This window comes from Poecile atricapillus, chromosome 26, assembly GCF_030490865.1.
Source record: "Poecile atricapillus isolate bPoeAtr1 chromosome 26, bPoeAtr1.hap1, whole genome shotgun sequence".
Classification (NCBI taxonomy): domain Eukaryota; kingdom Metazoa; phylum Chordata; class Aves; order Passeriformes; family Paridae; genus Poecile; species Poecile atricapillus.
In genome coordinates this window covers 6,044,894-6,071,223 of record NC_081274.1, presented here as the reverse complement: position 1 = coordinate 6,071,223, position 26,330 = coordinate 6,044,894, and the positions used below count along the sequence as shown (strand labels likewise).

The 26,330-nt window shown below is 49.1% G+C and overlaps 3 protein-coding genes and 1 long non-coding RNA gene across 5 annotated transcripts in view; 2 read left to right on the top strand and 2 right to left on the bottom strand.

Annotated features, from left to right (window-relative positions):
- Positions 1-11,596, top strand: part of LOC131588598 (zinc finger protein 239-like) — a 45,622-nt gene extending 34,026 nt beyond the window's left edge. For both annotated transcript variants that reach the window (XM_058857551.1, XM_058857550.1), the window contains exon 2: positions 10,473-11,596. In XM_058857551.1, coding sequence (XP_058713534.1) covers positions 10,500-11,240 — 741 coding nt within the window. In that variant the 5' untranslated portion in view covers positions 10,473-10,499 and the 3' untranslated portion in view covers positions 11,241-11,596. The remainder of the gene's footprint in view (positions 1-10,472) is intronic.
- The window catches only part of LOC131588612 (zinc finger protein 239-like), a 102,369-nt gene that overhangs the window by 5,322 nt on the left and 70,717 nt on the right, over positions 1-26,330 (top strand). The gene's annotated exons all lie outside the window — the stretch shown is intronic.
- LOC131588632 (serine/threonine-protein kinase PAK 2-like) lies at positions 11,598-16,252 on the bottom strand. Its single transcript, XM_058857591.1, has 3 exons — positions 16,069-16,252; positions 14,581-14,718; positions 11,598-13,464 (listed from the first exon to the last, which is right to left on the bottom strand). The coding sequence occupies exons 1-3, from the start codon at positions 16,189-16,191 to the stop codon at positions 13,363-13,365; spliced, it is 363 nt and encodes a 120-aa protein (XP_058713574.1). The 5' UTR covers positions 16,192-16,252; the 3' UTR covers positions 11,598-13,362.
- Positions 18,106-21,064, bottom strand: LOC131588655 (uncharacterized). The gene is made up of 3 exons (XR_009279628.1): positions 20,856-21,064; positions 19,317-19,380; positions 18,106-18,620 (listed from the first exon to the last, which is right to left on the bottom strand). It is a non-coding gene; the product is annotated as an uncharacterized LOC131588655 (long non-coding RNA).

Below are 26,330 nucleotides of genomic sequence, written 5' to 3'. Positions count from 1 at the left end.
GGTGTTAACTATCCAGGTGGCCTTTGCTAGATGCTGCTCCCAATTTTTGAAAGATCCCCCACCCAACGCTTTCAAGGTAGTCTTTAACAGTCCATTGTACCTCTCTACTTTTCCCGCAGCAGGTGCATGGTAGGGGATATGGTACACCCACTCAAAGCCATGTTCCCTAGCCCAGGTGTTTATAAGGTTATTCTTGAAATGAGTCCCATTGTCTGACTCAATCTTCTCAGGGGTGCCGTGCCTCCAAAGGACCTGCTTTTCAAGTCCCAGGATGGTGTTCCGGGCAGTGGCATGAGGCACAGGGTAGGTTTCCAACCATCCAGTGGTGGCTTCTACCATTGTGAGCACATAGCGCTTGCCTTGGCGGGTTTGGGGCAGTGTGATGTAGTCAATCTGCCAGGCCTCTCCATACTTGTATCTGGACCACCGCCCACCGTACCAGAGGGGCTTCAACCGCTTGGCCTGCTTGATCGTGGCACACATTTCACAGTCATGGATAACCTGGGAAATACTGTCCATGGTTAGATCCACCCCTCGGTCTCGTGCCCACTTATAGGTGGCATCTCTATCCTGATGACCTGAGGCGTCATGGGCCCATCGAGCTAGGAACAACTCTCCCTTGTGTTGCCAATCTAAGTCAGTCTTTGACACCTCTATCTTTGCAGCCTGATCCACCTGCTCATTGTTTCGGTGCTCTTCATTAGCCCTACTCTTGGGGACATGGGCATTTACATGACGGACCCTCACAGACAGTTTCTCTACCCTGGTGGCGATGTCTTTCCACTCATCAGCAGCCCAGATGGGCTTTCCTCTGCGTTGCCAGTTGGCCCTTTTCCACCTTTCCAGCCATCCTCACAGAGCATTGGCTACCATCCATGAATCAGTAGGTAGAGTTTTGGCCACTTCTCTTTTTCAGCAATATCCAGGGCCAGTTGAACAGCTTTGAGTTCCGCAAGTTGACTTGATCCACCTTCTCCTTCAGTGGCCTCTGCGACCTGTCGTGTGGGGCTCCATACGGCTGCTTTCCACTTCCGGTTCATCCCTACGATGCGACAGGAACCATCAGTGAACAGAGCGTAGCAGTTGGTTGTATGGTGGAGCTCCTTCAGCTCATGTCACTTGTTCCTGCTCCTCTTCATCAGTGAGACCAAAGTTTTCACCTTCTGGCCAGTTTGTAATTATCTCCAAAATCCCAGGGCGATTTGGGTTTCCAATACGGGCGCGCTGCGTGATGAGGGTGATCCACTTGCTCCATGTAGCGTCGGTGGCGTGATGGGTAGAGGGAACCTTTGCTTTAAACATCCACCCCAGCACTGGCAGTCGGGGTGCCAGGAGGAGTTGTGCTTCTGTGCCAATCACTTCTGAGGCGGCTTGAACTCCTTCATAGGCAGCTAAGATTTCCTTCTCTGTGGGAGTGTAGTTGGCTTCGGACCCTCTGTAGCTTCGGCTCCAGAATCCCAGTGGTTGGCCTCGAGTCTCCCCAGGCACTTTCTGCCAAAGGCTCCAGGACAGACCATGGCTCCTGGCTGCAGAGTAGAGCACGTTCTTCACATCTGGTCCTGTTCTGACTGGGCCAAGGGCTACTGCATGAGCAATCTCCTGCTTGATCTGAGCAAAGGCTTGTTGTTGTTCAGGGCCCCACTGGAAAGTGTTCTTTTTGCGGGTGACCAGGTAAAGAGGGCTCACAGTCTGGCTGTACTCAGGAATGTGCATCCTCCAAAAACCTATGGCACCTAGGAAAGCTTGTGTTTCCTTCTTGTTGGCTGGTGGAGACATTGCTGTGATCTTGTTGATGACATCAGTAGGAATCTGACGCCGTCCATCTTGCCACTTTACCCTCGGGAACTGAATTTCACGAGCTGGTCCCTTAACTTTGCTCTTCTTGATGGCAAAACCGGCTTTCAGGAGAACATGGATGATTTTCTCTCCTTTCTCAAAGACCTCTTCAGCCGTCTTTCCCCAAACAATGATGTCATCAATGTACTGCAGATGTTCTGGAGCCTCACTCTTTTCCAGGGCAGCCTGGATCAGTCCATGGCAGATGGTGGGGCTGTGCTTCCACCCCTGGGGCAGTCGGTTCCAGGTGTACTGCACTCCCCTCCACGTGAAGGCAAACTGAGGCCTGCATTCTGCTGCCAGGGGAATGGAGAAAAATGCATTGGCAATGTCAATAGTGGCGTACCACTTCACTGCCTTGGACTCCAGCTCGTACTGGAGCTCCAGCATGTCTGGCATGGCAGCGCTCAGAGGTGGAGTCACTTCATTCAATGCATGATAGTCCACAGTCAATCTCCATTCTCCTTCAGATTTACGCACAGGCCAGGTAGGGCTGTTGAAGGGTGAGTGGGTTTTGCTGACCACCCCTTGGCTCTCCAGTTCTCGGATCATCTTGTGGATGGGGATCACAGCATCTCGAGTTGTTCTATATCGTCGGCGGTGTACCGTCGAGGTGGCAATTGGTACTTGCTGTTCTTTCACCTTCAGAAGTCCTACTGTAGATGGCTTCTCAGACAGTCCAGGCAAAGTGTTCAATTGCTTGATGCCCTCTGTCTCTACAGCTGCTATCCCAAATGCCCACCTAAACTCCTTTGGGTCCTTAAAATACCCACTTCGGAGGTAGTCTATGCCCAAAATGCATGGGGCCTCTGGGCCAGTCACAATGGGGTGCTTCTTCCACTCATTTCCAGTCAGGCTCACATCAGCTTCCACTAAAGTAAAGTCCTGTGATCCCCCTGTCACACCAGCAATAGAAATAGATTCTGCCCCTACATATCTTGATGGGATTAGGGTGCACTGTGCACCAGTGTCAACCAAGGCCTCATATTTTCGTGGTTCTGATGTGCCAGGCCAACGAATCCACACAGTCCAAAAGACACGGTTTTCCCTAGCCTCTACCTGGCTAGAGGCGGGGCCCCTCTAAGCCTGGTTATCCTTCTTTCCTTGGGTATATGTCTTGGAGGTTCCTTCAAGAGAATCAGATATGTCATCATCATACTTGTCAGTTTGACTACAGGCTACTGGAGCGGCTTTCTTTTTGGTGGAGTATTCCCCCTGAGTCTTGCTGTCTTCCAATTCATGCACCTGTTTTGCCAGAGCAGCAGTAGATTTTCCATCCCATCTTTTCATGTTTTCTCCACAGTCACGTAGGAAAAACCACAGCTCAGCTCGTAGCCATTTCTCTCTATCTGGGGAACTTCTGCGTTGAGTACCGGGGCTCCTGGTCTGTACTGCTGAGACTGGAAGAAGGTCCTCCCTGAGTTTCTTGAAATTCTCCTCCATTTTGTCTTGGAAGTTTTGTATACGTGTTTTCACAGCTGCAATTGTTGCCTGTATGGGGCCATGCACGGTATCTGCGTATGCTCGAAGCTTCTTCGCTATATCCAGCACGGTCTCTTCCCTTTCATCCCACTTCATTGTTGCTAAAGCAGAAGCGTATTCTTGTGGCCCAAGTCGAACAAGTTTTCGCCACATCACAGATGTACATGGCACCAAGTCTGGATTTCTAGTACCTAAGTCACCCACGAAGACAATCTCTACTATTGCCATTTCTCTCAAGCGCTGAATCCCTTGTTCTGTGGTTTTCCAACGAGTTTGTTGTATATAGAGATCGTCTGCACACAGATATCTTTATGCCACACTTCTTAGGACTCGTTCCCAGAGACTATAAGGGTCAGCCCCCCTCATCATCTCCTGGTCAATAACCGGATTGTGTGACAGGGATCCCAGATGCTTCGCTTCAGTGCCATCCAGAACTGTAGCCTCACCTGCAGCATCTCACAGACGGACTAACCAACTAATTATAGATTCATCAGGTCGTCGAGTGTAATCTTTTCTCAGGCCACGAAGTTCCTTCAGGGAGAAAGGTTCACCAGCGCCTTCTGATTTTTGATCAGTTGCTGGTCTTGAGGGTCCTTCCCCCGCATCACCATTATCATCATCTACTGGCCAATCAGTTTTGGTTTTGAATTTCATACCTCTCGTGGCAGGAGCAACAGACACTGGCTTAGGCTCACTGTCTGGTTTGGCCACTGGCTTAGGCTCACTGTCTGGTTTGGCCACTGGCTTAGGCTCACTGTCTGGTTTGGCCACTGGCTTAGGCTCACTGTCTGGTTTGGCCGCTGGCTTAGGCTCACTGTCTGGTTTGGCTGCTGGCTTAGGCTGTCTGGTTTGGCTGCTGGCTTAGGCTCACTGTCTGGTTTGGCCACTGGCTTAGGCTCACTGGTTTGGCTGCTGGCTTGGCTGCAGCCTGAGTGACTGGGGTAGCTGCTGATTTATCTGCCTGCCCTACAGTATCTAGCAGCGTGTGATAAGCATACGCTAGGGCCCAGCTTATTGCAATGAGATTTTTCTTCTTAGAATCATCACAGCAATTCTCTTCCAGATATTTCCCTACTTCATCTGGGTTCTGAATTTGTTCACATGAAAATCCCCAGGCTGGGGGATCAGAAAATTCCTTCAGAGTTCGGCCAATTCTCTCTCATTCTCTGCACCACTCAGGATTTCCCACACCTGAGTCTACTTCTGGGGCAGGGGTCTCATTGGCTCTTCTGGATATCTCAGCCCTCACTCTGGAGAAGTTGCAGACCGTATAGAGGAAGCTTAACAGCTGAACTACCAGGAAAGTGACCAGGAATGTGGTATCCTTAACACTCAGGGGAAACTGGATATTCTCAAAGAGGGACATAACAGATTCAAAGGAGAAGAAGGAAAGAAAAGGCTGAAAAGCCTCATCCCCTGGTCTTCCTCTAACAAACTGGGTGCAATTACCAATAAACTCCCAAAATGTGCTACTGGGACTGGGAGGCAGGGTCGGGCGAAGAAACCATAAGCCAAACATACCTGACAGAAACTTCAGTAGTTCTATAAACTTCTTATAAATCATTATCACCGAGCCCAGCACAATAACCATTCTAATCCATGCCCCTCTACTGGGAAAGAGGGCAAAGACAGGTATTAAAACCTCAAAAACTTTTAGGGACCAGACCCACATGAAGGCTTCCACCCCGAGAGATATTATGTATCCAAACAACATGGCTACTGACTGCTTTATCCCAATACAGAATAAATACACCCAACAATCAGTACAGGTTTTTCCACTTTCTCTTGCCCCTGTTCGTTGGGTGCCAAAAACTGTATTTGTCCTAGTTTAGGGCAAATTAGGGAGGAAAACTCCAAATGGGGATTTCCCCAGGGAAATGCCCCTCCCCACTTTCTGGTCCGGGAAAAGAAAAAACAATTCTTTGGAGAGAAGTGGAAAAAGCTGTTTATTTAACAGAAATTGAGTAATATTAAATAATAAAACCTCTTGCTGTTCGATGGGATGGCAAATCTAGGAAGAAAAGTCCTTTTCATGTGGTGAACGGCTCGCTCAGGTTCTTATCAGTCCCTCCGGCGCTGGAAAGTGCCGAGGCCCAGGCCCCGGTGGCCCACAGGTGTGAGCTCCTGGGGTTTGGCTGGGTGTTCAGTCCAGAGCAGGCTTGCACAGATCCAAGAAAATTGGAAAAAAAACAAAGGTCCAGGGAACTCCTCTGCCTCAGCTAGCTAAAACTAACTAAAAACCAGAGAGAAGCTCTGTCCTGCTGTCTGTCCGTGCTGCAGACACCACAGTCCAGGGGCGAGATGTGTGGGAGTGATGTTTTTCTTTAACACAAACTGTGCGCTTCTTCTTCCCCCTCTCTTGCTCTCAAAGCCAGTCTTAAAGGTGCAGAACTTAATATATAACATAAACCAGATGATTGGGGATACCAGTATCATGAAGTCACCCCAGGACAACTTGTCAAGCAGCTTGTCGGGCTGTCCACTCTGCTTTCCGATTTCCCTCATGAATTTTGGAGCTTCCTGATTGGTGAGCTTTACAGTTCATGACTGTTACTTGCTCAGGCTTTTGTACTGCTTTTATTAATTGCAGGACTGCATCTTGATGTTTAATGTGTGTACCTTGAGAAGACAGCAGTCCTCTTTCTTTCCACAGTGCCCCATGTACATGCACCACTCCAAAAGCATATTTTGAATCAGTCCAGATATTTACTTTCTTCCCTTCACTCATCTCTAATGCCCTGGTTAAAGCAAACAGTTCTGCTCGTTGGGCAGATGTGTTTGCTGGTAAGGAACAAAGCTGGATTCAAAAGGTTAGTTGTCTTTAGTGGGACATCATCCTGCTCGGTTAGGATTACCTGGAATTTCATCATCCTGCTTGGAGATAGCCAGTGGTCCCCCTTTTGTTCTAAAACAGTGGTCACCATGTGTGGCACATAGACATCTGTGTGTCTACCCATCATGAGTTTCCTGGCTTCTTGGATCAGCATCACAGTGGCTGCAACTGCCCGCAGGCATGAAGGCCATCCGGCACTCACATTGTCAAGTTGTTTGACACCTACCAGCCTTTTCCAGCTTCCCAAATGTTGGGTCAGCACTCCCAGTGCTGGGTGTGATCTTTCATGCACAAACAGCTGAAAATCTTTGGACAAATCAGGCAATCCTAACACCGGAGCTGTTGTCAATGCCTCCTTCAGTCTGAGGAAGGCCTCCTTCTGTGGTCTGCCCCAGGTAAGCGGTTGTGTCTTCTGGGCTTCATACAGGGGTTTTGCAATTAGTCCATAGTCCATGATCCACAGGTGGTACCACTCTGTCATCCTGAGGAAAACTCATAGCTCATGTAGGTTCTGGGGTTCTGGAATAGCACGAATAGCTTGAATACAATTAGTACCCAGCTTACATTGCCCTTATGAGATTTCATATCCCAGGTAAATCACAGTCTGTTGGGCAATTTGTGCCTTTTCTTTAGACACTTTATATCTTCCCATTCCTAGCTGGTTTAAAATTTCAGTTGTTACCTTTATGCAGGTTGTTTTCTCTTCTGTAGCTATCAGTATATCATCAAAATACTGTAACAGCAGGTATTGTTCTCTTGGTACTTGCCCATTCTCTGTCCAAATCTCCAGCTCCTTCACCAGCTGGCTTCCAAATAGCGTTGGACTGTTCTTGTATCCTTGTGGGAGTCGTGTCCAGGTGAGCTGCATTTTCCTTCCATTTTCTGGATTTTCCCATTCAAAGGCAAACAGTTTCCTACTTTCTTTGTCAAGGGGTATGCAGAAAAGGCATCTTTTAAATCAATAACAGTAAACCATTTCTATTTCTCTTTCACAGATGTCAACAATGTGTAAGGATTAGCTACCACTGGGTAAATATCTTTAGTTATTCCATTTATTGCTCTCAAATCCTGTACTAGTCTGTGATCAGCATTTGGTTTCTTCACTGGAAATATCGATGTATTAAATTCTGATTCACATTCTTCTAAAATTTGGTACTTCAAAAATTTTTCAATAATCTTTACTATACCTTGCCGTGCTTCTGGCTTTATGGGATACTGTTTAACCTGGACAGCTTTTGCTCCTTCTTTTCATTCTACATGTACTGGTTGTGCCAACTTAGATTTTCCTGGTATGTCTGTTTCCCATACAGAGGGAATTACTGCATCCTCTGCTTCCCGAGAGATAGCAGGGACTGGGTTTTTTTTTACCATTAAGATTTGTCCTGTCTTTGATTCAGGTATTTTCATGAAAAGCTCCCTATTTTCAAAAGCTATCACTGTATCAAGTTTTGCTAATAAATCTCATCCTCAAAGTGGAATTGGACACTCAGGCATATCTAAAAATTCATGTGTTAACACTTTGTTTCCAATGCACAAATCCAGGGGTTGCAGGAATGGTCGATTCTCCTCCTTCCCTGTGGCTCCAACTATTGTTGCTGTTTTGTCTCCAGTTTGCCCTTTTAGATCATTTAGCACAGAATATGTAGCCCCCGTATCCACCAGAAATTTTACTTCTTTATCTCCCAATTGTATAGTTACTAAAGGTTCTTGTATTGGTTTTTGTTCCGATTCTAGTCAGCTGCTGTACTCCCCCAGCACCATTAATTTGGAGGCATCTTGATTCTGATTGAACTGATTGCCCTGGTTAAACCAATTTGAGCATTCATTTTTCCAGTGCTCCTCTTGTCTACAATAATCACATTGATTTAACCCCAATCTTGGCAAAACCCATCCCCCTCGTCCTCTGCCAAGTCCGCCCCTCCCCAGTCCACGACCACCTCTGCCGCATCCTCTGAAACCTGGATTCTCTCTTCCTTGGATCACTGCCAAAAGATTTTGCTGCTGCTTTTTACTAGCTTCCTTTTCCCTGTTATTGTGTACTTTCCAAGCCACTTCAAGTAATTGATTCAAATTCCTTGAATCTTCTCCTTCTAACTTCTGCAATTTTCTCCTAATATCATCCTGCGACTGCCCAAGAAAAATGAACGCAAGCTGAACATTCGCTTGTTCTGTTTCTGGTTGAAGATCTGTATACTTTCTTGCTGCCTCTTTAAGCCTTTCAAAAAATGCAGCAGGGGATTCTTTCTTTTCCTGTCTTACCTCATACAATTTAGACCAATTCATAGCCTTAGGTACAGCATTCCAAACCCCTGTCTGGAGCCACTCTTGATATCTCTTCAGCCTCCGCATGTCCCCAAAGGCATTGGGATCCCACCCTGGATCCTCGGTTGGAAAGTTCTCATCTAAAGTCCCCATCACCACCCCAGTTCTGAGATCTTCTCTCACCTTCTCCTTGGCTGCTCTGAGCACCATCTCTTTCTCAGCAGAGTCCATTAAATTCTCCACTATTACTTGTATATAATCCCAATCTGGATTCTGAGTTTTCATAATCATTTTTACCACCCCTGCTACTTTATCAGGATTTTCTCTCTAAGTTCCAGCTGATTGTTTCCAAATTATCAAGTCTGCAGGTGAAAAAGGAACTTCCACAAACACCGGCCCTTCTACTCCTACTCCTTGTCTCAAGGGGGCAATCACAGCCCACCTTTGTCTGCCCAAATCTTTTCCCGTTCTACCCAGAACCAGAGCAAGCTGTGACCGAGTCCGATGGGATACCGGTGTCGCTGATTTATTATCATCACCCCTGCTACTGCTATCTTCCTCCCCAGCATTTTTCACATTTCCTTGTATCACGGTTAGATTTTGATCATCTCCTGGAGAAGAAGGATCAGGTGAAGGCGGTAGAGGAGGATAAAGAGGGCAAGGTGAAGTGGGATTAGGTGAGATAGGGTTAGGTGAAGTGGGGGCAGACAAAACAAAATCGGGTTCTTTTGGGTCTGCTGAAACCACTTGTAAATCAACATCCATTTCTTTCCCCCGAAGCAAACTTTCTTTTAATGCCAGGTGCTCTAAACAACTTTTTCCTTTTACACAAACCTCACATTTATCACTCACATGTGCCTTAACTGCCATCAGTCCACACTCAGCCTGCCATTCTGGCTTGTCTCGCAAATAGAAAAACAAATCAACATATGGAACTTCATCCCACTTTCCCTCTGGCTTACAGAACAACATCAACTGTAAAATGGTGTTATACTGCAAAGATCCATTTCTCGGCCACTTTTCCCCACAGTCCAGATCATATCCTGGCCACCATGTATTACAATAATCAATCAACTTTACGTAAATCTTGCCCAAAGTTTCCCTGTTTCCAATGTGCTAATAAGCACCCCAAAGGAGAAGTACGTGGTACAGGGGCATTGCCACCTCAAATCCCTTTAAACTTCTCCATGTTACAGTTACAATGCACCACACACCACTGCTGCCCAACCTGCAACGCTTTCACACTTGTCTGACAGACGGCGCCTGGGCAATACCAGGAATTCCTCCAGCCCAACCGTGCGAAGCTTTGGCTGCGTCTTCTCGGCAGGCACCAGAGCAGAGTGAAAAGCACCTTACCTCTCTCAGAGGGACGTTGTGAGCAGTGGAGACGGTCGCAGCCGGATGGGCTCCCCAAGAATGCCTCGGTGCCGCCTGGAGCGTGATCAGGTCGTGAGCTCACTCAGCAGCACTCAGGGTCCCATCTGGGTTACCAAAATGTTAGAGTTCAGGAACACACATAATCAGGGATTGATTATATGCAGGTGCTTTATTGAAGTGTGTGGGAACTAGGGGTATCAGCAACCCAAATCTAGTTCCGTTGTCTTTGTCCAAAGTGCACATGTTTATACAATTTCAGCTGTAGCAGTAATCACTGTAACAACCTTATCAATATTGCTTCATTAATATTGCTTCATTAACTTTGTCCATATTGCTTCATGAGAGTTAGCTCATCCTTGCATGAACATGTCCGAATCTTATCTCTGGGTGGGTATCTTGGAGACCCCAACTACCAGTTCCCGTTACCGTAAACATTTTAGCTTGCTAGACCATCCCTAATTCCAAGCATTGTTGTGGTGTACCTCTACAAGATTTTAAGAAACATTTTCAGAAACATTTAACCCCGTAGTAACATTTTGATGTTTGGAGGATGTTTGTGCTGAATCTTGGTGTCCTGGAGGTTCTTACAGACACAAGATGCCCAATGACTTCCTGAGATGAACTTGGGCAAGGAGGAATCCCCACCCCAAGACACTCTTCTCTTGTTTTTTCCCCAAACCAGGATTTTTCATTCCCAAACCGAGGCCAGATGGAGGAGAAGGAAAAGCCACAGAGATCCCACAGGAGGATGGTCTGCAAACCCATCCCAGGGAGCTGCGAGGAGGAAAGATCCCCCCTGTGCCAGGAAGGCAGCCGGAGATCCAGCCAGAGCTCGGAGCTGGGGGAGAGGCCTCATGGAGGGGAGAAGCGCTACAAGTGCTTGGAATGTGGGAAGGGCTTCAGAAAGAGCTCCCACCTGATCCGGCACCAGGTGATCCACACTGGGGAAAAGCCCTACGAGTGTGGGGAATGTGGGAAGAGCTTCAACCACGGCTCCAGCCTCATGCGGCACCAACTGATTCACACTGGGGAAAAGCCCTACGAGTGTGAGGAATGTGGGAAGAGCTTCAGTGACCGCTCCAACTTGGTGCATCACCAGAGGAGTCACACAGGGGAACAGCCCTACTCCTGCTTGGAATGTGGGAAGACCTTTGGGTGGAGGTCTGACCTGAGGAATCACCAGCTCATCCACACGGGGGAGAAGCCCTACGAGTGTCCTGAGTGTGGGAAGAGATTTCAGCGCAGCTCCACTCTCATCAGACATGAGCGGATTCACACAGACGAGAGGCCCTTCCGCTGCCCCGACTGCGGGAAGAGCTTCAACCGCAACTCCACCCTCACTGCCCACCGGCGCATGCACACTGGGGAGAGGCCCTACGAGTGTCCCCAGTGTGGGAAGAGCTTCTCACGGAGCTCTAACTTGACCCAACACCAACGGAGGCACCAGTAAGGGAAGCCCTGCGAGTGCCCCGAGTGCAGGAAGAGCTTCGTGCGCTGCTCCAGCTCCATCCTCCATGGGAGGATCGGCACTGGATGATCCCCAGTGACCCCCGTTGGGCAGAGCCCAGGTGATCCATGGTTGTCGCCCGGAAAACTCAGCTTCTGAGCTTGTTAACATAGTTTTCTAAAGACTTTCCCAGGACAGTAACTGTAAACATAGATATGTGTACATTCTTTCTGTTACACGTCTTGTAATGGGCATTTCTCATGGCCAGTGCAGTGAGAAAGTGTTATCCTGACCATCCAATCCCTGGCCGTGGTCAAAAGCCTATAAATCCTGGGAGGAAAAATAAAATTTCTCTTCTTTTCACCACACTTCGACCTGTGTCCGTGTGATCTATTCATCTTCAGCAGCAACATGTGGTCGTGGTGATCCATGGTCCTGGTGATCCATGTTGGGAAGACACCTGGCTGGGAGGTTCCACATCTTCCTGGCTCCCTGTGGGCACCTGGATGAACACTGGAGCAGGAACATCCATTCGGACACAGACCAACAATGGGAATTCCTTGGGAGGAGTGGATTTGTTGACTTTCAATCCCAGAAAACTGTTTGTTAGAAGTAACGGAATTCACTAGGAATAGGAAAGCCCTATTTGTTACACTTCAGCAACTTCCCAACACCTCTCCTTCCTTTTCTTGGAATTCAACACAAACTTACAGTCAGTAAGTTCTGCAAGTGCTCTTGCTGCGTGATGCCACATTGTGTCGTCCATGCAGAAATTAATGAAGAAAACACAAATTGCCCACTGAGACCCTTCTGCTCCCTTCCAAATCACTACTCAAGAACAAGCCTCAGGCACATGCCCATAGTCCCTCTCTGCCAGCAGCTCCGAGCTGCATTGCACAGTGCTTGCTGTGGCCCAGAGAGCACAAAGCAGGCTGGCCTGGTGCCCCTGAATATTTCTGCAAAACCCTCTGCATTTCACACCTTTGCTCTGGCTCAGTGCAGAGCTCCAGGATTGCAGGCGCTTGGTCCCAGAGCTGTGTGAGGCACTGGCTCGTGCAGATGTGCCCTGACTTGTGGTCAGTGCCTCACGCTGGGCTTGGTTCCCCTGGCAGAAATGCCGTGCCTGAAGGACACTGCCCTGTGCTGGAGCCTGCGGAGCAGCCCGGCTCCCTCCCCCTGTGCCCAGAGTGCTGCACACACTGCTGACCATTGCCAGGAGTTCCAGGGCAGGCGGCAGAAGAGCAGGAATGGTCAGGCAGGGCACCAGCCCTGGGCTGCTCTTTGCCTTTCTCTCCTCCTGTGCAGACTCCAGACAGCCCATGGCACCAGTGTGTGCTGTGCCCAGCACGGCGCCGCTTCCCCTCAGGAGCAGCCAGCTGCCAGCTTGGCTCTGAGAGCGGAGGATTTGCCTGGTGCCAGCAAGAGGCAGCCAGGGCCAGGCTGCTGCCTCTTGCAGCTCCAAGGGCCTCCTTCCAGCCTGCCTCTGCCGAGGCTCAGGCTTCTCCGGGCTCTGCCAGGGCTCTGCTGGGGCTCCAGCCTGGCCAAGGCCAGGCCCGCTCTCACCTCACAGTCGCTGACAGCTCTGCACCACAGGACACCTTGCACAGCACCCTCACTGCTCTTTCTGCTTTCTCTCTTCAGCCAGACTCTCCTCCAGCCAAAGAGATTTCTCTTAGGGATACAAATCCAAGTGGCAGGAACCCAAATACTCTCGAGTCACATCTGCACAGCCTGCATCTGCACAGGTTGTTTGCGTTGCACCGCTCCTCCTTTGGTTTTTCCTGCAAATGCCATTGCTGTTTCTGCCTCAAATAGAAATGCCAGAGCTGGGCAAAACTTGGCCAGTTGGCCATATTGCAAAGGCAGTGTGGTCTGGAGAGGATGAATGAAGAGGAGCCTTCCCCACTTTGAAACCGTACCAAAGAAGCCATCAATGTCATTTTCCATCTCTAAAAAAACCTGACAATTCAGAAGGAAATGTTGAGCTTTCTCACAGTGTCAGAAGGAGAGAAATGTTCCAAAGGAGTTGTTCTGAAATAGAAAGGTTTCAGAAACTTTATTTACAATCCTACTCTACAGTCCTACACTACAATCCTACTCTAAGTTGTTCATGGAGAAAACAGTTCTAAATTGATTGGCGCATTCCTGTCTCCTCCTTCCACTTCTTCACTGCAACAATGAGTGGTGCCAGGCTGGACCCAGGCATGGCCGATGTTATAAATTGATGCTGCAGAAAGGAAAAGAAAAGAACAACAAAGCATGATTTTCCAAGCTAGAAGCTTCAAAGGCAGAGGAATACTTTTTAAATGAAAAGGGGATTGAGTCAGAGTAGGTCAGGAGCATGGGGCAAGAGTGGCACAGGTTGCCCCAAGAGCTGGTAGGTGGCCCACCCCTGGAAATATGTCAGGTGTGAGTATCCTGATCCCTTGAAAGATATCCCTGCTCATTGCAGGACACAGACTAGATGACCTTTCCATGTCCCTGTGTGTTAGTTTGAGATGAATTGACATTTAGGGAAAGAAGTAAGAAACCCCGCACAGAAGTGATTTCTTTGAGAGAAGCTGCTGGGAGCTTCCTCTGTGCCTGAGACAGGCCAATGGCTGGCTAGTTCTGAGAACTGACAACATTTTGCACCATTTAGAAATGAGATGTGCCTCTGTGATGATCCACATTTTGAAAACCACCAGCCCGGGAACTGGCCCTCTTTGCTTCCGGCCCCCGAAAGTAACGGAGCTCTGGTGAGGCCGGCCCTGCTCGCCCACGGCCTGTGCTCCTGGGGGAGGCCTGGCCAGACCCCAGCGGCTCCCGGGCGGGGGATGGAGGCTGCGGGACCCCGGCCCCAGGCTGGGCCAGGCCACGGCTGCTGACATCTTGCCCACACTAAACCCTCTCCCCGGCGTGCAGCGATGGCTCCAGGCTGAGCCTCCCCTCCCAGCGGCTACCGGGCAGAGAGAGGGGCCCAGCACAGCCTGAAATCCAACACCGTGACTGCCATGACCTGGGTGAGATTGAACCCTTTCACTACACAGATGAGACCTTTCTTATTCCTGTGGGCCTGATAATACAATTTGTTATTCCTTTTAAGTTTGAAGCCTGTTTTGCCCTTCTCCTAATCCATAGCTCCCAGCAAGAAATGAGGAAGTGCCCTGGTGATTTTAGCCAGCGCTAAAACCCAGCACTCCCTGCCAGCCCAGCCCAGTCTAGGATTCCTCCCCGTTGTCAGCTGAACAGCATCAAGGTTGGAAGTGAGGAGGATGGAGGCTCATTTGATGCCTTGGATTTCAGTGGAGGAGGAGCCCATCCCTCGGACACTGTTTCACCTGCAGCCCTTTTGGCATTTTACCTGCAGCAGCTCCTTGGCAGACCAGCGCTGCGCCTCGCCTTTCTGCAGGCAGCAGCTCAGGAAGTCACGCAGCAAAGGCGAGAATTGGTCGGGCTGCTGCAGCTGTGGGGTCCCTTCTGTGGCTATGTGGTATTTAGCCTGGAGAAAAAGGAAACACAAGGCTCCACCTGCTTCTTTCCCATCTGGAACTGCTCTCCCAGAGCCCATTGTTTAAGCTGCACTCTGCAGTGGCAGTTTTTGCCCTGGCAGAGAGGCAGAGATGACTTTACTGTATCATTTGGATGACGACTTTCCTGTATCATGAAAAAACCCAAGCCCCAAAGCCACAGCTTTGCCAACATCCAGCAGATCTTGCCATGGCAGCTGATTTCATTGCCTGATCTAGTTAGTGGCAACTACATCAGCAAATACATGTTTCCATCTCTGAGGATTCCCACCAGCTTGGCAGCCTTTTTGGAAGAGGGATTTTGCTATTCTAACTAACTCCACTATTTCCAAGGATTCTTATATGAAAAGAATCTCTGCAGTGCTTGTTGGTCCCTTAACCACAGCTGCCATAAAACAAAACTCATCCAGCTTTTTGTCCTGTTCTTGAAAATGATGGTAATTGGAAGAAAAGAAAGGAAATGCAGGAGGTGTTCCTCAGGGAAGGAAACAAACATTTGGAATCTCATTTTCAACACAGACACATTAAGATGCCTCCACAAATGTATTGGGTTGAAAATGCCTGTTTGGGCACACAGGAGCCACCTGCAGCTCTGTCTCTCAGCACTCTGAAACTTTCAGGTTCCCTTATGTGGCAAAAGGAAAATATTCATGGTGAAATCAGAAGCGTCACCCCTGTGGTAACCCTGTGCTCGTTGGATTCTCAAGTCAATGCATTAACGCTGTGCCCATCCCAGAAGGTGCCAGGAAACAAACAGGAGGTTTTGGCAGGCTCTCCCCATCACCAGGCTCCAGCTTGGTGATATGGAGAAAGGGGCTTGGGTTATGAAAGAAGGTGGTCACTGAGTGTCTCAGCAGCACTGCACAAGAAGCAGAAGAGACTCTGGCTTTACAGCCTCATCTCCAGGTTTCAGGCAAGTTTCCCTGTGAGAAGAATGGGGGTGCACTTCTTCTTTCAAAAGCACTGATTTAGAAACTTGGTTTGGTTTGAGTTTCTTTGCTTAATTTCTGGAAAGATAACACCAGCTCTGAGATGCTTGTTTCCTATTCTTGGGGCCATCTACACAGCCAAAAGAGCTGGAACGACTTCTAAGCCAAAGCAAAATGCTGCCTGAGAATGGAGATGGTTTGGGCAAGGTAAGGCTTGAGTTCCCCCACTGCTGCAACCAAAGCTACAGCAGATGCTGATGTGCTGCAGGGACATTTGTAGAAGGGGCCTTGGTGGAAGTACTTCCAGCAGATGGCCATGGGATTTTGTCCAGTGAGCAGAGAACACGGGACAGGTGAGAAAGACAGCGGGATCAGAGAGTATTTGCTCCTTACCAATCGAGCAGTGAAACTGTCATAAGGAGTTTTTTGTTCGGCCATTTCAATTGCCACAATTCCAAAAGACCACACGTCCACTTTGGGGCCATATGGTTGACGCTTCACCACTTCAGGTGCCATCCACCAAGGAGTCCCGATCACTGAGCACCGTTGATTTTGCTCAGGGATGAGCTGAACAGAAAGGCCAAAATCAGCTGAGGAGAAAGCAAAATACTGGTTTAATTTTAATACTGTCAATTAGGAAACCAAGCCAAAAAATTCCCCAGTAGAAGTTTGAGAATGCGCAGTTGAATTTCCTGGACAACAGTCCCTGCTCTGTTTCCTTGGGGCTTTAGCCAAGGAAATATGGCATTGGCTACTTAAAACATCTCCACATTTTTTACACTTCCTCCAGCAGTGCCTTTTGTTCCCCTGAAGGTTTAGATTATAGCTCCCTCACTCTGGAAGGAACACACACAGACACAGAGCAATAGCACTCTTGGCTGCTTCTGGTTCCTTGTCATAGCTGTGTGCACACTGCAACTGTGCCTTCAGCCCACAGCAGGGGGGACCCCTGCACTGCCAGCAGCACCATTTTTGGGGAGCTGGCAGTCACCACACCTTTGCTTTAGAGACAAGGAATGTAGTGCAGACAGGCAAAAGTTTAGCTAGGCAAGGTGGAGAACTGCAAATGCCAATGCAAGAGACAGAGCTAGAATACAACAGCAGGGGATAAGAGTACAGGAAGTGAGTCCAGTGAGTGCAGGGGCAGTGGCAGACAGTTCACTTGAGATGCTCTTGCTTGCCCATAGCCTAGCAGCAACACAGAAACCAAGCCTGGCCCATGAAATCACTCCCGTTCTGAGCCCCTGTTTCCCAGACAATCCAGCTCAAGGCCTTGGAAGCACAGATGGGATCCCTGACCTCCCGACTGACAGCTGCAATCTCTTCTTCAGACATTTGAGCCTCGTCGATGAGATCTCTCAGAGTGCCTCCGTCCATGTACTCCATCACCAGCCAGAGTTCCTCATGCACAAGGTAGCTGAAAAAAGGAAACAAGGCCATGCAGATGAACATGCACGGCTAGGTTGGTTTTTTGCTTGAGTCTTGTTTCTGGGTCCCTTTGAGACAAGGGCAGAAGAAAAGGAATAGACATTGCCTCTAGGCTGTGCAGTGTTTGCAGTCTGTGCTGTCTCAAGGAGAAAAGCAGTTTAGGAAGAGCCCAGATAAAAAACCTGTCACGCATGGCATTTCTGGAAATAAGCACCTAGTCTTCCTGGCATGCACAGCAGTGGAAAAGAGGGGCAACAATGCAAGGGCAATCCTCTGTTGGATGGTTCATCAGCATTTAAGAAACTTGAAAATCTCAATCCCAAAGAACTGTGGAGGCAATGAACTTACAAGGTATTGAATTATTAAGATAGGACTGATGCAGGTTTTTGAACAATTTTCAGTCTGCATTTGCCAGGTTAGGTTCATACAGACAAAATGCAGTCTCTTCCCATCCATTGGAGATAAGTTGAGAAATAATAATTAACAGCTCTATTTCCTGCCAGTGACCAAAGTGGGTTTTTAAGCTCTCATGCTTGTACTATATAAACAAACATTCAAGGGATAGGACAGTGACCACTCACCTGGCTAAGTAATTCACGACCCTGGGACGCCTATTACTCTTCATGATCCTGATTTCATTCACGGTTAGTTGCGTCCTCGTCACTCCTTGCACATTTATTTTCTTTATGGCCACCTCAAATGACATTGAAAAGGAGTAATTTGAGGAAATTGGTAGCATGAGACCACAACACACATGGATCAAGTGATTTTGGAATGGCACAGCCAAGCTGTGCCAAAGTGCCTTGTGATTAGACCTCATAATTGGAGTAATTAGGCAGTGACATTCCAACAGCCCATTTCTCTGCTCCCTTGGGGGCCAGTTACAGGACACGTGGCCACTGGCGATTTGTCTTGTCCACTTGGTAACAAAGGTGAATCCACTATCACCCACAAAGCTCTGACCACACTCTGCTGCTCTGCTTGGATTCAAAAGAAGGAATGGGTGCCTTGGTTCTCTGTGGATACATCCTGGGCTATGGGCAGGGCTCAGGGCTTTTAGGAACATCTTGCACATCTCTCCCTACGTGTGGCTCCCAAGTGCAGCACTGCACGTGGCTGAGGAACTACCAGGAGCATTCAGATGTATTTGCTGGCAGCCAGAAATGAGACTTCAGGACTCTGAAGCTGTAGCCCCAAAAAGCAGTGAGATGCTCTAAGACACCACCTTTGTTTTAGCAATTGAGAGCGTGTGGGTGCGTCCTTCTCTGAAAGGAACCGCTGCCCTCTTTGTCTTCCTACGGGCAGCTGAGGAGGACAAAGCCTGTTCCAAGTGCAATTTGCAGGCTGGCTCCAGTCTGTGCTTCTTGTGCCTTTTCAGCACAGCTCTACTCAAAGCTCCAGCCCCAGCTCTCAGCAGTGGGGAAAGGCCTGGAGAGCAGCAGAGGCTGCAGGGGCTGTTGACATTTACCTCTCCTCCTGTGGCAGTGTCAAGTGCTCTGGAAACCTCTCCAAAACCCCTAGAAACAAAACAGCAGCAAAGAAAGGAGAAGCCATTTAGATCTTGCACTGAAAGCCAGTCCAGACAGGAGAGCTCTGCTGTAAATGCCTAAAAGCTGCAGGTTGCAGGAGGGGTCTGCCAGAAGGCAGATGATGCATTTTCCTCTCAAGTGCATGGGCACTGGGCCTGTTCCTGAAGCGTTGGGCTTTACTGCCTCAGCTCCAAAAGGCAGCTTATTCCTTCATCTCAGGTATCAGCTTCTAAACTGTGCAATTCTAATCCTGAGCACGGAGTATTTCCTTTAGCAAACTCTTGGAAAGAAATGTTCCTGAGAACTGGTATCTGACAGCTCTCATTGGGGGTAGGTTGCTCTTTCAGGCAAGCAAGATTCTTCTCCTCTCATTAGTGTGGCCAGATGATTTGGAGACATCCAAAAATGTGAAGGAAATGAACCCTGAGCTGTCCCACACTTGAGAGATAAGCAGATGTACCAGGTTCTGTTCCTTGCTGCAGGCAAGACCTTGGCAGCATGGAGATGTCTTTGACAATGCCTTCTGAGCACACTTGACAAATTCTGGCCAGTACTGAGAGATGGGGCAGACTAAGCCCGGTGTCTAAACATGTGGACAACTTGTCTGACTTCCCACTTGATGGATATTCCACCAGTGAAACATCCGGCCCATGGCTGTGTAGAAGTAACTGTGGTTGGACTCACCCGCTGCCAAGACTTTCCAGTTCAATGTATTTTGTGACGGGATTTTCCTTGTTCACCATTCTCCCTGAGGGAAACAAAATGCAAGATGCTCACTTTCAGGCAGAGATCCCAACTTGCAGGAGATCCCAAAGGCAGCCCCGCTGTCTGGGGCTCTGAACCCTCTGTGGTCAGCTGGGCAGCAACCACAGCAGCAACAAGACAGGCAGTTGTGCAGTACAAATGGCCAGCAGAGACTGATTTTGTCCAGTCCTTGGAAGGAAATGAAGCGCAGAGAGCACAGCAGGGCACAGCACAAGGCTGGCAAAGGCCAAGCAGGAGCACTGACAAGCAATGGCAAGAAAACACAGCCAGCCTGAGCCCCTGACAAGCTGTGGCCCCCGTTCAGGACACAACAGCATTGCCTTGGAGATCAGACACACCCAGGTGCAGATCAAGGCCCTTTTTTGTCCCAGCAGGTGAAGGTAGACAGCAAATCAGCTGGGATCTTTTCTCAGCCCCACCAGGTCTTTTCTGAGAGCACAGCACTGGCAGCTGTTATGGGCAAGAAGCAGATTAAATGGGTTGTGCTGCAGAATCACAAAGGGCTTGATGTGTTTTCCCAGAGACTGATCTGAGCAGGGCTTGGGCCAATAGGTAGGATTCTAAGAGTCATGGGAATGACTGGGAATCAGGTATGAAAAAGTGCCATGGATCTGAGGAATACACAGCGGAGGGGCTGCAGGCTCGCTCCTGAGAAATGCCTGCAGTGCTGTTTTATCTGATTACATCACGTCGATGTGTCTCTTGGACACATCTTTATAAGAATAAAACTAGGATATTAATTACAGATTGTTATACAAGTATCTGTTTCTTCATTGTGGGCCCAATGAAAACATCTCTTGCTCTCTGTTTCTGCTGTCACCTGATGTTCTTTCAAAGGAGTCCTCACTGACAAAAATACAGCATTCTCATAAAAACCTTGTAGATGTAGTAGAAGCAATAAGATCAGTCCTAAAAATGACAGCAGTAAGACACATGGGGCAGAACAGCTCTTTCAGGATGGAAAAAAAAAACAATTCTACCAAAAAAACACCAAAACCAAAAGTCTATAAAAAAGCCCAAACTGAAAACAGAACCACAGCAAAAAGACAAAGCTCCAAACCAAATCAGTTTCTGTGAGGTATTTTGGTTCTGACGACTGGTGGGAAGTCTGGAGTCTAAGGAGAATTTAAAAATCAAATATTCTGTTCAGTTTGGCCACTAGCACACAGAACTTGCATAGACAATTTGCTAGGCCACAGCCTTCTGCTGATCCAAGAACAATTCCTGCTTCTGCCTTTAGTGGCAAGGGAATCCCAGGCAAAGCCGAGCCAGTCCAAGCTGCCCTCAGAGGCAGCAGGAACACCCAGAGCGCTCTCTCGCTGCCTCAGAGCACAGCAGTTCCTGTGGGGAGTCCTAAATGTCTCTGGGACACCAAAGTGAGGAGGATCATTTGCTACAGCTCTGCTGGCACGTGCACACAATACACTGTCCCTCAGACAAGAAATACACCAGACGTACTCAGTTGCTCCAGGAAGTCTCCCTGGCTCTCCTGTAGCTGAGCAGCAGATGTGTCACTGCTGGAAATGGACAAACTGCCCGGGCTCCACTGCTCAGCCTGGGAAACAAAGGCTCCTTTAGATGCTGCTGCTGCTGCAGATTCAATGGAAGAGCCTGTGTAGATCTGAGAGAAGAAAGGAGTTTGTGTCAGAAAGCTGGCTGGCCGAGATTACCCCTGCCGCGGCGGCGGAAAGCCCGGAACACCGCGACTTCTCCAGAAGCAGCCTTGAGAAAGGCTGGCCCGAAGCGCATGTGAGCAGCTTCGAGCAGTCGAGTGATTCCAGCTCAGCTCAGTAATAGTATAGTGATTTCAGCTCAGCTCAGCTCGGCAGCGGCGGCGGCAGGCAACACAGGAAGCAGGGACGAGACAGCTGGTCCAGCGTTCCACCGAGGCACAAGCCTTTATTCAGGCAAAGCTTCGGCAAAGGGTGCCGGTAACAGCGAATCTCTCGAACAGAGGAAAAGCCGGGATATTTATGGGGAAGGAGAGGGGAGGGGGGAAGCCCGAGATACCTGTATCGGGGTGGGACAGCAGGGGGGAACACCAATGAAACACAACAGTTTAACATAACTAACTCAAAGACCCCTGGGAGCGACATTGTGTCGCTCTTACAGAGAAGTATCTCCTCTCCAGGGGAGGGCCAGTATCTCGGGCCCAGCGGGCTCCTCCGCACCCACAACTCCCACTTCTTTATTTATTAAAAAGGCATCCCCTAGAGAGTTAGCTGATAGCTTCTTAAAACATGAAAACATACTTAGGAAGATAATAACAATCAAGAAAACCCAACAAATGTTCTTGAGAACGGAGGCAACCCATCTCTCGAGTCCCCAGCTCACAAAAAGGTCTTCAAGCCACTGGGGCTCCTTTTCAGCCTGGAGTTTTTGGACTGCATGTTGGAGTCTCTGGATGCGGGCGTGGATGCCTTCACTGGGGCTGGAGAGGTCAAAGCAGCACAGTCCGTTAAACTCCTCGCAGCCATGTCCATGGGCCAGGAGCAAAAGGTCTAGAGGGTTGGTGGCACTGCCCATGGACAAGCACATGTGGTCTTGTTGGAGTGTCTTTGCGAGGGTGATCCACACGTTCTCCTGGGGCTGTGCTACTAGCCAGGCATCCACAGCTGATGTTTTCAGGAGCATCCAGATAACCAGGGACATCAGGAACTCAAGGATGGTTTTGCTCTCCATTTTTGTCACGGTGTCAGGCGTGACGTTGGCAGTCGTCTCGTTGCAGCTCTGGTAGGATGGTTTGGCCTCTGTCTGGTTGTTGGTCTGGTGGCAGGTCGGCTCTGTGGACTCCGATGACGTCTCCGCTTCCAGGCTGCAGTGGGCTGCTGTTTTTCTGGACCTGTGTGGGTCTCAGGAGACTTTGAAAGTTCTGAATCTGGTGCAGGGTTTGTAGGGCCTAAGTAAGGTTTTACATTTTTCCCTGGGAGCCACTTAGGTCCTGATGGTGTGGACACACACGCATACCCTCTCCCCCAGGTAATCAGTGGGAAGGGTCCTGATGTCCGTTGTGATTCAGGATCCTTGATCAGCACCGGCGGCTTCTCTGTGTGTTTGGCATGAGTTGAGTTAGAGAAGTGCCGTATTACAGGGGGGTCAGGCTCTGTAGGCGAGCAATTTAGAAAGTTCATGACATATAGAGCCTTACAGAGCTTCTCAATGGGAGGAATGATCTCTGTTCCTCCCTGCTGGTGATCAAGGACTCTTTTTAGGTTTTGGTGGGTTCTCTCTACTATTGATTGCCCTGTAGGGGAATGAGGAATGCCCGTGGTGTGTTTCACCCCCCACTCATTGAAAAAGTCTCTTAGTTTGTGAGAGGTGTAAGCAGGTCCATTGTCTGTTTTAATTTGTTCTGGGACTCCCAGGGTAGCAAAAGCAAGGAGAAAATGTCGGATGGTGTGCTTGGCATTTTCTCCTGCATGGGCTGAGGCAAACACTGCACCAGAGAAGGTGTCTACGGAGACATGTACATATTTGACTCTCCCGAAGGATGGGACATGAGTGACATCAGTTTGCCATATCTGGCAGCTGTTAAGTCCTCGGGGGTTAACCCCGGAGTTAACGACTGGTATTTGGAACGATTGGCAATTAGGACAGGTGGCAACTATTGCCCTAGCCTGGTCTCTGGGTAGTCTGAACATTCTCATCAGTGCAGGCACATTTTGGTGGAAGAACTGGTGGGACAATTTCGCTTGTGCGAAAATGTCAGGGACATTGGCTGCTCCAGCAGGCATGGCTAAGGCGTCTGCCCTCCTGTTTCCTTCGGCAATGGCACCTGGGAGGTCAGTGTGCGCCCTCACATGCATGACATAGTAAGGTTGCTTTCTGTGAGAGATAAGATATACTAATTCAGAAAGCAATTTGTATAAATTTGGGTTAGAGACTTCTTTCAGAAATGCATGTTCTGCTCTCATAGCTATTCCAGCCACATAAGCCGAATCAGTCACTAGGTTGAAAGGTTCTTGGAATTTCTCAAAAGCTCTGACAACGGCTGCTAATTCAGCAATTTGTGGTGATCCCTCGACCACTTGGACATCAGACTCCCATTTCTGTGTCCTGGGGTCCTTCCAAGTCATGACTGACTTGTGGGATTTCCCTGAGCCATCTGTGAAAACCGTCAGGGCCTGGAGCGGTGTTTTGCTCTGTAATGATTTGGGGACCAAATTAAATGTGGTTTTGAAAAGTCTGTGGCCAGGTGGGTGTATAGAAATTTGGCCTGAATAGCTATCGAGAGCGAACTGAAGGCTCTCACTGGTTTGGAGCAAAGGCTCCAAACTTCCAGTTGCCAATGGGAGGAAGATGCAGGTGAACTCACAGGCTGCAAGAGTGCGGAGACGGACTCTAGCCCTTTTAATGAGTTCAGCCATGATTTCTTGTGGAGTGGTGATAGTCTTAGTGGGCTGGTTATGTGTAAAGATCCACTCGATGATAAGGAGTGGATCCTTCAATGCAGTGTCCCATTGAAAGATGAGTGTGTGTAAGCGCGGGGCCTTACCCAGGACAACCAGCTGGAAGGGCAGGCCGGGCTCATACCGGTGGGCTTGCCGTGAAGACAGGGACTCCTGGACCTTGGTGATGGATTCTCGAGCGTCTGGCGTGAGGGAACGTGGTGAATCGAGGGCCTCACTGCCACGGAGCAGGTTGAAAAGGGGTGCAAGGACTTCTGTTGTTACCCCAAGCAGGGGGCGTATCCAGTTGATGGACCCACAGAGCTGATGCAAGTCCCGCAGGGTCTTGGGGTCATCTTTGATGCTCAGCTGCTGGGGCACGATGGTCCGCTCACGGATCTGGAGTCCTAGGTAGGTCCACGGGCAGGTGTGCTGGATCTTGTCCTCACGGATCTCAAATCCAGCGTCTTCGATTGTCTGGATAGTTTTTTGTAAAGTCCGGTGCAGATAGTCATCGTCAGCAGCACAAACCAGGATGTCATCCATGTAGTGGAGGATGACGGCATCTGGGAACAGGGTCCTCACAGGTGACAGGATGCGGGCCACGTACCACTGGCAGATGGTAGGAGAATTTTTCATCCCTTGAGGAAGGACTAGCCAATGGTATCTTTTTAAAGGTGCTTGTCTGTTTGGAGATGGAACCGAGAATGCAAATCTGGGGGCGTCCTGAGGATGGAGTGGTATGTTGAAAAAACAGTCCTTTATGTCAATGACAGCTAGCTTCCAATCTCGGGGGAGCATTGAAGGAGAGGGCATGCCCGGCTGGAGGGGGCCCATGTCTTCAATGACATCATTGATTTTCCTGAGGTCATGAAGGAGTCTCCACCTGTCTTTGCCTGGTTTGCGTAGGACAAAGACAGGGGAGTTCCAAGGGCTGTTGGTCTCAGTGATGTGGCCTTTGGCAAGCTGCTCTTCTACGAGAGCTTCCAGTGCGCGCAGTTTGGTCTCAGATAGGGGCCACTGATCAACCCACACTGGATGGTGCTGTTTCCAGGTGAGTTGGGGGATGGTAGGCGTGGCGCGCTTCTCAGTGACCCCCACTAAAAATCCCTGCTGGGAATCCTCAGAGAAGCTCCCCATTGGGACAAGAGATCCCGTCCCCAGAGGGTGATTGGTGCTCTCACCACAAATGGCCTGATGGTTGCCATTTGTCCCTCAGGTCCTTCGATGACAATATTCCGTTTGCTCCTCATGGAGGCTGTCATCCCTCCAATTCCTGAGATCATGCCTGCTACAGGTTGTAATTCCCAATTGTCTGGCCACTCGGAGTGGGCGATGATGGTAACATCTGCCCAGTGTCTATCATTCCTGGGCTCTGAATCCTTTCCCCATAACAAAACAGGCTACAGTCCACAATGGGTTTGCAGGAGCCCACAACCTATGTCCACATAGCACTGGGGTTGAGGGGAACATGATCTGGGCAGTCACTAGGAAGTAAAAAGGCCTGTGCCACAGGAGTCTGTTCCTTTAAATAATAAGGAGGGTCTATGCAGGTCAAAGAGATGGAAATTTCATCTCCAGGGTATATAGTCTGGACTTCAGGAACAGTATGAATTTGTCCTGGACAATTAGTTGGATCCCCAAGTATTAAGATGTTAGAGGGACCGCCTGGTGGTCCACGTTTCCCTGTGGGGACTTTGTAAACACAGTCACCTTTCATATATAAAGAGAGTCTAGTTACCAGTTGGCACCGGGTTCCCATCTGAAGCGCTCCACCTGCTGGGCTTAATATTGGGGCCCCCGTGGAGGCAGGATGGTGGGTTTGGCAGGAGGGGTGGAGTGGTGCGGCATTTGATTTGATGTCGAAGCGCGGGGCCGCTCTGCTTGAAGTTTCCCGAATGCCAGTTTTGTCTGGGGAATCGTTGGTGGGCTGGCGGTTGTATAGAATGTCTTTCTGGACAGTCTTTGAAAAAATGTCCAGGCTCACCACAATTAAAACAACAATTTCTATTGGGGTCTGCAGCATAAGCTCCAGATATCGCCTCTGCCACTCCTTTAGCCACTGCAAGTGCCACTGTATTCTCACTTGAGGCAGAGGAGTGTTTGGTGCAGGCTTCAACCATCTGATCTATGGTTGGTTCGGGGTCCAGAGGGAGGGCTCGCAAAACTGCTTTGCACTCCTGATTAGCATTGGCCATTGCTATTTTTACTAATAATTCCTTTTGTGCCTGAGGGCTCTCTATCTGCTTTTCAATGGCTATTTTTAACTTATCAATATACTTAATAAAAGACTCAGTTGCCCCCTGCTTAATATTAGTGAAGCACTGCGTTGGCACTTTATCATCAGGGGTGGTAAAAAGAGATATCTTGGCAGCATTAGCTATATCCTGTAAAGCTGCTTCAGGCAGATCTCGGGCCTGATCTCGGGGCTTTTGGAAATCTCCTTCTCCTGCTAATTGCTCTAAAGTAAAATTGGGTCTGTTAGCATCTCTTGCATAAACATCTGCCAATTGCTTTAAATGTTTTTTCCACTGCCTCTCCCACA